Source organism: Gymnodraco acuticeps, unplaced genomic scaffold (genome assembly GCF_902827175.1).
Source record: "Gymnodraco acuticeps unplaced genomic scaffold, fGymAcu1.1, whole genome shotgun sequence".
Taxonomy (NCBI): Eukaryota; Metazoa; Chordata; class Actinopteri; order Perciformes; family Bathydraconidae; genus Gymnodraco; species Gymnodraco acuticeps.
The window spans coordinates 794,350-807,085 of record NW_022992216.1 but is presented as its reverse complement, the minus strand read 5'-3'; the positions used below and the strand labels follow the sequence as shown (position 1 = coordinate 807,085).

At 40.7% G+C, this 12,736-nt stretch overlaps 1 protein-coding gene across 1 annotated transcript in view; it reads left to right on the top strand.

Moving 5' to 3' along the window:
- The window catches only part of ranbp10 (RAN binding protein 10), a 50,749-nt gene that overhangs the window by 25,777 nt on the left and 12,236 nt on the right, over positions 1–12,736 (top strand). Inside the window, 10 exon segments of the mRNA XM_034205878.1 lie at positions 4,781–4,948; positions 5,068–5,090; positions 7,290–7,474; positions 8,266–8,378; positions 8,675–8,783; positions 9,506–9,654; positions 10,523–10,560; positions 10,562–10,743; positions 11,991–12,130; positions 12,511–12,662. Coding sequence (XP_034061769.1) covers positions 4,781–4,948; positions 5,068–5,090; positions 7,290–7,474; positions 8,266–8,378; positions 8,675–8,783; positions 9,506–9,654; positions 10,523–10,560; positions 10,562–10,743; positions 11,991–12,130; positions 12,511–12,662 — 1,259 coding nt within the window.

Below are 12,736 nucleotides of genomic sequence, written 5' to 3'. Positions count from 1 at the left end.
GCCAGAACAGGAGTAATGTGGTCCCTTTTCCTAACTCTGGTTAGTACACGAGCCGCAGCATTTTGAATCAGCTGAAGCGACTTGACTGACTTCTTGGTACACCCTGATAATAAAGAGTTACAATAATCCAGCCTTGAAGTAACAAATGCATGGACTAGTTTCTCTGCATCGTTTTGAGGCAAGATATGCCTGATTACATTGACTTGCATGCATTTCCTGGAGACTTATCCTAACCTTAACCATAACCAACACATGCCTAACCCTAACCCTTAACCTTACCCCTAAACCTAACCAGGTCTTCACCCTAAAATGAATGATTCCCCTCATGGGGATCTCCAATTTGTCCCCATAAGGGAGGCGAGTCCCCACACGTGACTGTGTGAACAGATTTAGGTCCCCACAAGTATAGTAATGCCAGGCCACACACACACACACACACACACACACACACACACACACACACACACACACACATCCCTCATTCTCCTCTCTTCTTGATTCACAAGTGTCACAAGTCACACAAAGGGTGGAACGGCGTTGCGATGGATGCACATGTTTTCCAAACATGTTCACACGTTAGTTATGAAAATATTTCTGGTTGCTAGGTTTCCTCTACAGATGCTTGATGGCCCTGGCCGACAGATTACTGTTGATTGCCTTAGCGACTCAAAGTGTGTGTGTGCCACCAGTGTTGTCCCAAACTCTGTGGACTTATCTGTGTGTGTCCTGGATTGCGTCTCTCGAGTGTACTTGTTTGTGTTTGTCGCCACTTGTCTGTTTGTGCACACTTTTCTGTCCATCTGCACATATGTTTTGGTGTACTCTTGTGGTAGTTTGTGTTTTATATATATTATATATATATGTTTGTGTGTGTCCCCTTTTATATATAGTACAATGTTCTCCACTGCTGACCTCTGTGTCTGATCCTGCTGTGGAGGCCTGCCCATTTCATTAGCATGTTGGAGCAGTGAGCCTGGCTTTAGAGGCAATATCCCTGTCAGCAGATTAATCTAATACCTCACCGCACGCACACACATACACACACACACACACACACACACACACACATACACACACACACACACACACACACACACACACACACACACACACACACACACACACACACACACACACACACAGAGAGCTGGCCCAGTATGCACTCAAGTTAAAAGAAACACACCAGTGCACACGGCGCATACAAATTTCACACATTTGGCTTAGGTTAATACTTTATTACATGCTCACGTATACAAGTACGCATCTGGTATCTCACCCACGACCTACTTTCACTAACCCCGCTTTGCTTTTTGGCAACGACACACAAGCTGTGATTGAGGAGCGACACTGTCAGAGCAATGAGCTGAAGCAGAGCTCCGGTGGGTCAGGTCTCATTCTGGAAGACAACTCCACCAATACTGGACTAGTGTTAAACTAGAGGCGTAATAAGCTGGTCATCTAAATGACTGAAAGTGAATTTCTGATGTTCCCAAATGTAGTTGCCGAAGATGATCCTGCCTTGTCAGTTCTTTGTCGTACTGAAACCGATATTGTCTTTGTAGATCCATTCTGTGTGTTTGACTTGGCATTAGGGTGCTGGTTTAGATTCACAGGACCGATGTGTATTAGATCTAAAGAGGTTAGACATTCAAAGAAAGACAGAGAGTATCTTCTGTTCCTCTTATACATGTTCATTTTGTGGTTGTATTTCAGCTTTGGGAAGCAGACAGGAGGAACATTCTAATGTCAGTATTTTTTTTTAAATGCTGGACACACGTCACCCTGTAGAGATCGCTTTAGAGCCGCTTAGAGTGCAGAGTGTGTACTGTATATATAGGACTATACATTAAGGTTTTTCGAGGTCAGACTACAGAGTGGCTATACTACTTGTTCATGTTGTAGTTACTTGCACTTCTTAATATCTTCCAAGGTTGAATGAATATGGTGAAATCACATCAATATAACATTCAAACTGAGAACATACATTTGAGAGCCTACTCATCTTTGAAGGAAAAGACTAGTGTAGGAACCAGTCCTACAACACTGAAATGAATTAGCATGTTACCACTTCCGGTTCCGTCTTCTTGAGTCAATGTTTTAAAATGTTTTCTTGGGTGGATGTCTGAAATAAGATCTGTGGTTAACACAAGCTTAATACATGTTTATGTTTTGTTCTATTACATTTTATATGTCAGTAAATACCCCACTGGTGAATGTCCGAAGCTTCTATTGGAAATAAAAATGGCCGTTGCTAACAAATTACTAATAGAGACTACTAAATGTCATATTGCAAACAAGATAACATTAGCCACCTTTAGCTTAGCGGTGTTGATGCAGCGCCATGTAGCGTGATGTAGTTCATTTATAGCCTAACCTTAGCTCTTTTTACATAACCATACTTATTAATGTATGGCAAAGATTTATTTTACTGAAATATTCCCGAAATCCCAATGGTTTTGGTCAACGTCCCTGTTGCCATGCTAACTTGGCCTACAAAAAAGACTTTGGCCCATTCCCAAACCGCCCCCTACACCCTAAACACTACCCCTCCGTTTGCGCATCCGCGCGGAGGGTCCGCCATATTAAGTGCTGTTCCAAACCAACGAGTGTGGAGGGGGCTATTAAGCCCTCAAACAGCGAGTCTGCAGCGGTGCTGACTTGAGACCGGTCTCTACCTGACCGGAGTCACGCTGTGTGTCCGTCAGGAAACAAGCTGTTAACAAGTAGTTCCAGCAAACATCCACTGATAAACTGCGATGTTAACAACCTCATGATAACCTCACTTTGTTTTAATTTAGGATCATACCTGTGTTTTTCTAGAAAAAGGTAAATGTGTGCATTTTATTATAAAGTTGTGTATATTTACAGACCGTTGCAAAAACTAAGAAGCTTATAAACATCAGGTTTACAACTAAAAGAGCTTTGAAACACAATGAAAGATGTTTGGAGTTTTATTTGAGTTATTCATTTAAACTTTTTGTCTAAGAGATCCTGATTTGAAACCGTTGTTACACACAGTTACGGCATTTCCTGTTTCTGCCGGAGAGAGGGGAGGCCGTCCCAAAGCTTGCTGCTGTATTTACTCCCTCCATCTGACAGGAGGGAGCCTCGTTGAGCTGCGAGTGTCACTCACTCCGTCACGGAGGGGTAGTGTGTAGGGGTAGGGTGTAGGGCGTGGTTTGGGATCGGGCCTTCATCTGTGCACCACTCCATTGGGAACCCCACGTCATTTTCACATTTAAGCTTCAGCAGTAATCTTTTACAATGATTTGGTGGGATTGATGGCTTCTATTGGGAAATTCCAGATCATTGTTCAAATGAATGGTTCAATGGTTGTGAGGTAGTGCGGTTGTCTTTAATTTGTGAAGTTGTGGGTTGTGGGTCCCTATAGTCAACAAGACACTTAACCCTATGAGGCCCCAAATGGCCAGAGTGAATATGTGTCAATGTAGGTTCCTTGGCAGCCCCTGCCTCTGTATGAATGTGTGTGAATGGATGAACCCTGACTTGTTTATGTAAAACTGCTCTGAGCGAGTTGTAAAGACTGGATAAAGTGCTATATAAATACATTTACCATTTATCATTTTAAAGCCAGTTTCCTCAAAATAATTGTGTAATGAAATTATAGGCAACCAAGTACATATTTTTGCATCATTCATTTATAAGTGGAAACTTAATTCTCCATATGTTGAAAATGATGTGCTTTTCTGTGCACATTGTTTTGAGGGATCATAAGTTAACGAAAGGAATGTTTTTATACTTTTGGAAATGTATTTTATTTGCTTTCCTGTTGAGGGTTTGATGAGAATACTGCTCTCTCTACTGTCTTGTTTGGTCAGTCCAAAACCCCCAAATACTCACTATTAAATGATGATAAACAGAGGAAAGCAGGATATGTACACATTTAAGGGGTTGTAAACTAAATGTTCTGACAGTTTTGCATGAAAAATTACTTTGTAAATTAACCATTGACAAAATAGTTGATAATAATTGTTGCAGTTTAAAAATGGACCCATTTTTATTCGGTTTTTTGTATTCTTTCAAGGACTGGTCAAAACATCTGTTGTGAAAGAAGTATATTGACATGTTTTCCTTTTGAACATTCTAGAAAAATCTCATTGGAAGTTATAAGGCAAATATAGACTTGTAAAATAAAGCGTTTCCAAATGCGCTTACTGAGTGGTATACTGAAAAAACTCTACAGCTGCATAAGTAACACACCTTAACCTACACATGCATCATTACCAGCAGGGATAAAACATTGAGTCTGTGACCGAACTGAGTCTCATTGGAATATAAACGTGCTCTCTTTATGTTATTTATATATTTATGAATTGTGTTTTATGTGTATTATTAATGTAACTTGTGTATATCATGTACTGCCCAAATAATATAAAATAAAGTTTTCTAAAAAAAAAAATAACACATTAAGGAGCTGCTGTTCCTATTGTCAGTGACTCACCAGTTTCTCAACATAGCAGAGATCCTCCTGCTGGCCGCCCTCAGCACTGCACGCCATGCCAAAGACTCAGAAAGTGTGTTTGTGTGCATTTTCATGAAACGCCCTGCAGGCAGTGGTAGTCTGATGGGAAAATCTGAGCAGCAGAAGTCAATGACTAACTGTCTCCCCTGCTTCAGCGCGACGTAAGAGTGACCTCGAGCAATTCACTTCACCTCAGATGCTCCGTTGTATTCAGGAACCTGAGCACTGCAGTATGACACTGACTCATTTAACCTCGTTTCCCAACATTTTTCATAACTAATCCTTTTCCTATTTTAGGATGGGACAAGCACTCATACGGTTACCACGGAGATGACGGCCACTCCTTTTGGCTCCTCCGGGACCGGCCACCGTACGGCCCGACGTTCACCACAGGCGACGTGATTGGCTGCTGCGTTAACCTCATCAACAACACATGCTTTTACACCAAAAATGGCATCAGTTTAGGTTTGTGAACTTGGATTTCAATTGTGTGATACAGTAATGCATTGTTTGTTATTTACCGCATCATTTATAGCTGGAAATCATTGAATATTCTTTAACCTTTTGTCCTTTTTGTCCCTTAGGTGTAGCCTTCACAGACCTCCCTGTAAGTATCACTAAATGTGCATCATTTTTTAAATGCCTTCTTAAATCTACTAGGGCTCTCTTTTACTATCAAACTCCCTTTTGCTTTACTTTTATTGACATATTATATCAGTAAGCTCCACCCTTGCCTTGGGAGCCATTAAGATACTCTATTTTGTTTATTTTTGGAGAAAATGTTTTAGAAAAATATGCAGTCTTTGATTTTCATTCAACACATTACGCTTATATGATGATGCCAAACCTATATGATCCTTGACCATTCCTGTTACTGTAGTGACTTACAAACTGTAAAATTATAGTTTCAGCCAGGTTTGTATGCCTGCTGTATATTGGCAGTTGGGTTGGAAAACAACCTTTTTTTGTCCAGTGGCCGCACTAACTGGAACATTCCTCTGAAAAAAACAACAACCCACAACCACTTGAACTGTTTTACCAGCCAAATAGGTTTTAAGAAAATAACTCAAAATCACAGTTGGCTGCTGGCCACATGTTGCTAGAGCAGATGGAGTTAGCAACCACTGTCAGAACTAAACGGCATTCAAACAGATGATGGTGTTCATATCATTTGGTGGTTTTTTGATATGCCAAAAAGACAAAGTCCAACTGAACCCTATGATCTAATGATAGCCTGATATAAAGACAGCGTTGTTGGCCAGTTTACCCAATGACAGTTTTCCATTACAGGAACAAGCCGTGACCTAAGGCCCCGGCCACACGAGGACGAAAACGGTCGTTTGCGTTACTGTTTAGTGTCATATAGACCGTTCGGCCACACGAGGACGACCGAATACGGCACTAAACGACTGCGGAAACGATAACGGGTCCCAAGGTGGATAGAACGGCATACGCAACGCTCTGGGGGGGTCCAACGGCTCCGTGTGTACGCCCTATACGATAATTTTCTGATAATGATGAGGCAATAGCCCCGCCTCCCCACCTCTGCTGCTCACCCCCGTGTCAAAGTAAACTGCACACTGAATTCAGATTATTTATCTTTCTCTCGATATGGACATAAACGCGAGTGAAGTCTAATCTGACAGGACGGAGACACCTCTCAAACTACCTAGTTATAAATATGTTTATTTTTACTGTCGGCCGGGTCACTTATTACTGGATCAGCTGCTGCATGAAACAGACACTGACGCTGTCCGAAGAGAGGGAGGAAAAAGAGAGGCTCCATGTATTTGTATAATTATATTATATAGAGTCGTTATTCATTTGTTTTAAAGCTCAATAAATAACAAAGAAGACCTTTGACCGGCACTTTTATAATTTTGTCGGAAGATTTAAACTTTAATACACGTTGACTGGCAAAAAACTCTGCCCGGCCCCCACCGCGGAGAATAAACAGAAGGGCAACCATGACAACCATGCTTCTTCGCTGCTCTTGTGGAGGAAGTTACAGCGCCACGTACAGGCTCCTGCATATGTACTGCAGCTTCTCCAGCGGTTGGAGCTAAACGGAGCAGTCTCGTGTGGACAGACACTATCCGGTGAATATTGCGTGTGGACGGAAGCTTTTTTGCGATTGCGTTTGCGTTAATCCTATGCGTTTAGCCGTTTTCATCCTCGTGTGGCCGGGGCCTAAGGCTTAACACAATCAATGCTTACACTTACATAGGTATGAAGTATATTTTACAAACCAGGATGTTTCCAAAATCAATAAAAAGGTGACGGTGGACCTACTGTATTGTTTAGTATCCCAGTTGGAGTTGTAGGTAAACAAACAACTCTGCTGCCACCATGAACTAATCACTAGCATGCAGTTTGTAACTGTCTCCATGTTCTCTAACTTTATCCTTTTATTTGTCTGGTGTACAATTTTATACTTGTATGCTATCCAGTATTTAATAGACTGGGTTAGGGTTAACATTTTAGGGTGAAAAACACGGATTTGGCAGCTTAAAAATCCGGCTTTATCACTTCGACATTGGTACATTCACCTAGATATTTGGTGTGCCGTAGCCGTTATGGAGCACTGCAAAGAAATGTGCAGCCCTTGTTAATCCATCACAGCCCCATTCATTTCCAATGGGCTCCCCAAAAATAAGTCAGATTTGAAGTTGTATTTAGTTGGCGGTGAGTTTAGGGCTTTTTTTTGGCCTCCAGGTGGTGCTTTAAGGTCATTCCCTTGAAATTACAACATTGTAAGTTTTAAACTTTATAACCTGCATTTTTGTTTATCTTTAATATCCCCTAGCCCAACCTGTACCCCACTGTGGGGCTCCAAACTCCGGGTGAGATCGTAGACGCAAACTTTGGCCAGCAGCCGTTTGTCTACGACATCGAGGACTACATGAGTGAATGGCGGGCGAAGATCCATGGCATGATCGCTCGCTTCCCCATAGGAGAGAGGCTGGGGGAGTGGCAGGCTGTCCTGCAGAAGTGAGATTACACACCTCCACAAATACAGGCTTCTTTTGACTTTTATTCCTACTCCCGCTACGTTTGAAGTACAAATCTATGTTATTAATTGTGTCTGTAATCCAACATCAAAACATGTGGATCAGACTTGAATTTAACGTTTCAAATATTTATTTTAGAAAATCTGCATTGCTGATTATTTTTGATCAACATTAAAGAAAAATGTGTTTGTTTTATTAAGGACACACTGTTTTGGGTGATGCTACAGTAATACATTTGAAAGCAATAATTGTTATTTCAATAAAAAGCAGTAAAAGTTAACATTGTTGCATCTGAAAAGGGTTCATTTTACACAAAATACATTACAACATTTTTCTTTACTTAAGCCTTAAATCTTATTCCTCTGTGCCGTAGAGCTAAATTGTTTTCCAAACACTATTCAAATCACATTGCGGTTTTACTGGGTGAAATGTTCCTTTATTAACATAAAGATGAGCACTGTAGTTTTCTGTATGATGCAAATTCTCACTCGACCACCACATTTGGAATAATCTACTGGAGGAAAAAGGCACCAACAAATGCATTACTGATGTTTGAGTAAGGTTTGTTAAAAACTTCAGTACCCAGCTGTTGGAAATAAGTGCATTTATTTTTAATGAATAAACCATATTTGTACCTGTTCTTAGAGATGTGTCCTCAGGAAGAACACAGACTTTTGGTGCCATTTTCTTGACCATATGAACAAAGAATCATCACAATTATCCTTTCAAAAAAGGCAACCTTTAAATGATTTTTCCCTGTCTTGCCTCCAGTATGGTGTCTAGTTACCTGGTGCATCATGGGTACTGTGCCACCGCAACAGCCTTTGCCAGAGCCACAGAGACCCTGATACAAGAGGACCAGACATCTATAAAGAACAGACAGAGTGAGTTAACAAACCAAATACGCACATATTTTATATTTACATTTGTATACGACTAGTTGCAATGATCACATACAATATTTATTACAGCACCTAACATTACAAAGAGTAGACTAAAATGGTAAGTCACTCATCATTTTGAAACAAACAACGTCCAGAATTAGACACTGTGTGTATTGATTGTCCACTTATGACTTCTATGAATGACACACTGACCTCTTTCAACATGTTTGCTGTGAAAGCATGGTTCCACTTGATCAATATGCTGTAAATAGAGCCCTGTTTCTTTTGTCTCATAGGAATACAGAAGCTGGTGCTGGCAGGACGGGTGGGCGAAGCCATAGAGGCTACTCAGCAGCTTTATCCAGGCCTGTTAGAACACAACCCTAACCTACTCTTCATGTTGAAGTAAGTCAGAGCTGTTAAAAGATAAACATCCAATGTAGGTCAAAGATGCTGCGTCATGACTAATCTGTATAGGTGAACACTGATTGTCTACCTTCACCGATAGAGTGGTGCAGTGATGACGTATTTTTGTAGGCCAACACGCAAAGTTAGCATCGCAAGTGATCAGTAGACAGAAAGCAATGGATAAAATAAGAGCTATGGTAAACGGACAATTATCATACTTACATATTTTGTTCAGCAGGAACATATTAACACCACTTTTATGATTTTTGAAGCTTAAATACAAAAGTAAAAAACCTTACTTTTACAACCATAAACAAACCACACCACGGTCACATGGCTGCGCATCACCACCTCTAAGCTAAAGGCGGCTAAAGTCTGAGACGTTTAGTCGTCTCAATTATTCACTTGTTAGCAACCGCTGTTTTTATGACACATAGAAGTTGAAGACATTCACGAGTGGGGTATTTATTGGCCCTTGTTTATATCATAGAAAAAAAAATCTCTTAGCCGGTGGTAACATGGATCTTTTTCAAGTGTCTAAAGAACAACTTGACTTCCAGACAAGGGAAATTGCATGATAAAATGCTAACTCCCTTCCAGGTTTTGAGACTCCGTCCTGCTCCACTCTATGCTACTGTGGATGTATATTTCTGTTAAACACTGTTGATATAGAAACATTCCCAGTAAATACAATAACACCGGTCCACCTTCCTTTTTAGGTGTCGCCAGTTTGTGGAGATGGTGAACGGTACAGACGGCGAGGTCCGCTGCTTGCCCATCCGCTCCCCAAAGTCCCAGGACAGTTACCCCGGCTCCCCCAGCCTCAGCCCCCACCACGGAGCCAGCAACACACACCTAAACACCGGAGGTACACACACTTTTTATTCTTAACCTCTGTCCTCTTTGAAGAGCAACGCATAGAAACTTTACATTTAGATATAAAGACAAAATAAGAAGAGTAGATAACTTTTTAGATAAATAGATAAGAAAGGCTTTTATTGACTAGGTTTGACCATACATGTCATTTTGTACAAAAACAAACTCATTCTTTAAGGCGGGTTTCTTTTTTGACAACAACAAAAACATGCCTTATTATTTCTTACATTTCGATAGCAGTTTTTTGTCTATGCATGTAATGAAAATAATAAAGAAAGTAGAAACAAACCCATCTTTAAATTAAATTATAATAAAATACATACAAATAATATACATAATATCTTAGAAAGATAATTCCAATCGAAGAAGTACACATGCAGGGTACAAAAGATAAGTAGCAACTGTATAAAAGTAAGTTGCTTTTTAATTATAAAAAAGGAGATCTTGCACAGTATTATTTCACTAAAGTGTAGCAGCCAGTAATACTATTGATCAATAGTATTATATTGCACATTTGTTATTTGTATTTATTTATAGAAGGACCATGCATACAAAAACATTAATCTCAGCAAAGAGAAGAGATGCAATATGCCAGATTATAGTTAATAGCTAATTTCCATCTGTGGTCCTCAGGCAGGTTCATAACAATCAATAAACAAATAATAACATTGCATGATCTCTATCAGTCAAACCATTTTAAAACCTGATTTAAGTACAGCTCAATAAATTAATACATAGTACACTTGAAATATGATCTCGGTCACATAAGCGTTAGATAGATGGAAATGCCAGTCCCAAATCCCAGTAGCTGAAGGAAATTAGATATATGTCTTCATTTGACTGTTCCCTACAACACACAGGATCAGACAGCCCAACCTGCAGTAATGGAGTGACCCCCCCCCAACAAGTCAAAGAGCCACAGTGGCACCGGCAACAGCAGTGTCAAATACCCCAGCTTGTCCTCCTCCACCTCCTCTTCCTCCTCCTCCTCCTCCCCTTCCTCCGTCAACTACTCTGAGTCCAACTCCTCCGACTCCACCAAGAGCCAGCCGCACAGCGCCAACAGCACCCAGGAAACCAGGTAGGAAGCATTTAGAGCATTACTGATGGCATCATTACTCAGTTTATGCTTACAAATAAATACAGATGTAGGTTACAGGATAGTTTATCATCAATAAATCATTACCGCACTCATTTTAAGACATTAATATGTAATCACTGCAAGCTAATACAAACGTTGGCACTCAGGAACATTGGCACCATCTATGACACTGCACTCAGGGCTTTCCAAACTGATGGGGAAAAGTAGCCACAGCTGTGAGATGGCCCTGTTTCATTATATATACTAATCTCAATAATTGTTTATTTCAATCAGTTTGTCTACCAGATTTCATACATGAAATGATCCATTGTAAAGGCTTCTTGTGGGCTTTATTTATTTGAATTGACACCTTTACCGTAAGGTTCCCGTTATCATGGTTAGTGTAATCGAACATACATTAAGCCAATAAACATTGTTTATGCCTTGTCAAGGCTCTGCCACAGGTGTATTAGGAAGTAGTACGGCGGCCGAAAGGTGCAAACGCACTGCCACAGCCCAAACACTTCCATTAGGTGAAACACGCAGCCGCTTCAGAAATGACACCAAAAAACATACATATGCAAATAAAGAATGATCTTCAAGACTTGACGAGACATGCGCAGCGAATGAAAAGTGTAGAATAAACAAAACGCTGCAAACTAGGGCTGTACCTGAATATCCGAATAGTCGTTCGTTGGAGTACTATTCGGGTTTTAATTTCGTTATTCGGATATTCGTTTTTATTTATTTTTTAATTTATTGAAATCTCCAATATCAACGTTCCTGTTCCTGTCAACTGCGCTAACTCTCCTTCAAAATAAAAGCCAAACCAAATAGGAAGCCAAGCCAAATGACATATACAACTGCAACGAAAGTAACACAATGCGATATCCTTTTCAATTTCAAAGAACACAAATTTGGTTATATACATTAACAAATAACTATAAAACAACAATACTGTAGAATAACAAAATGAATGCTGTGAATACACCGAAATACACGTGTTGAAGCGGTTAGCTGCTGATTACTACGCCCCCCGCAAACTTCTTAACAGGTGTTTCATTTAGACATGTTTTGATGAGGCATCTTGGTCCATAAAATATAATTTAAATATTATTGTTCATGAACTTTCATCCTCTTAACGCTTCTGTGTGCCATCTTTTGTGTCTCTGTATTTGTGTGTCTGCTGTGTGTGTGTGTGTCTGTGTGCCTGTTGTGTGTGTGTCTGTGTGTGTGTGTTTGTGAAGTGACAGCGAGATGGAGATTGAAGCAGAGCACTATACCAACGGAGTTGTTGAGGGCTCCTCAGCGCGGATCATGAATGGCACATACAAACACGAAGAGATCCTTCAGCCAGACGACAACAGCATTGGCAATGGGGTCACAGGTAAACACACACACACACACACACAAACACACACACCCCTTGTGTTTCATATACAGTTTTCTTCCCTTGTTTAAATCATCTTCATGTGGGAGGCGTGTGGTGCAGTGGGTTGTGCGTTGGTGTTTGGATCAGGGGTCACAGGTTCAAACCCCACTGCAGTCAGCATGTCGTTGTGTCCCTGAGACACTTCACCCCAAATTGCTCCTGTGGGGATTGCCCACAGTATTGAGTATGTAAGTCGCTTTGGATAAAAGCGTCTAACAAGTGACATGTAATGTTATGTGCTTTGTCGTTTACCCCACCTCATATCATGTTTAAATTCACCTTCCATCAGGATGTGTTTTCTTTAACCCTGTGTGTACTTGTGTGTCTGTTGCCAGCAGATGATGGTTGCAGTAATGGCCGACAGCTCTGTGGAGGGAACCAGGCCGCCACAGAGAGGATGATCCAGTTTGGACGGGAGCTACAGTCGCTCAACGAACAGCTGTGTCGCGAGTATGGCAAGAACACCACACACAAGAAGATGTTACAGGTACACACACACACACACACACACACACACAAATAAACTGCACATGCTCACACTTTCATGGAAGAGATTTCCTC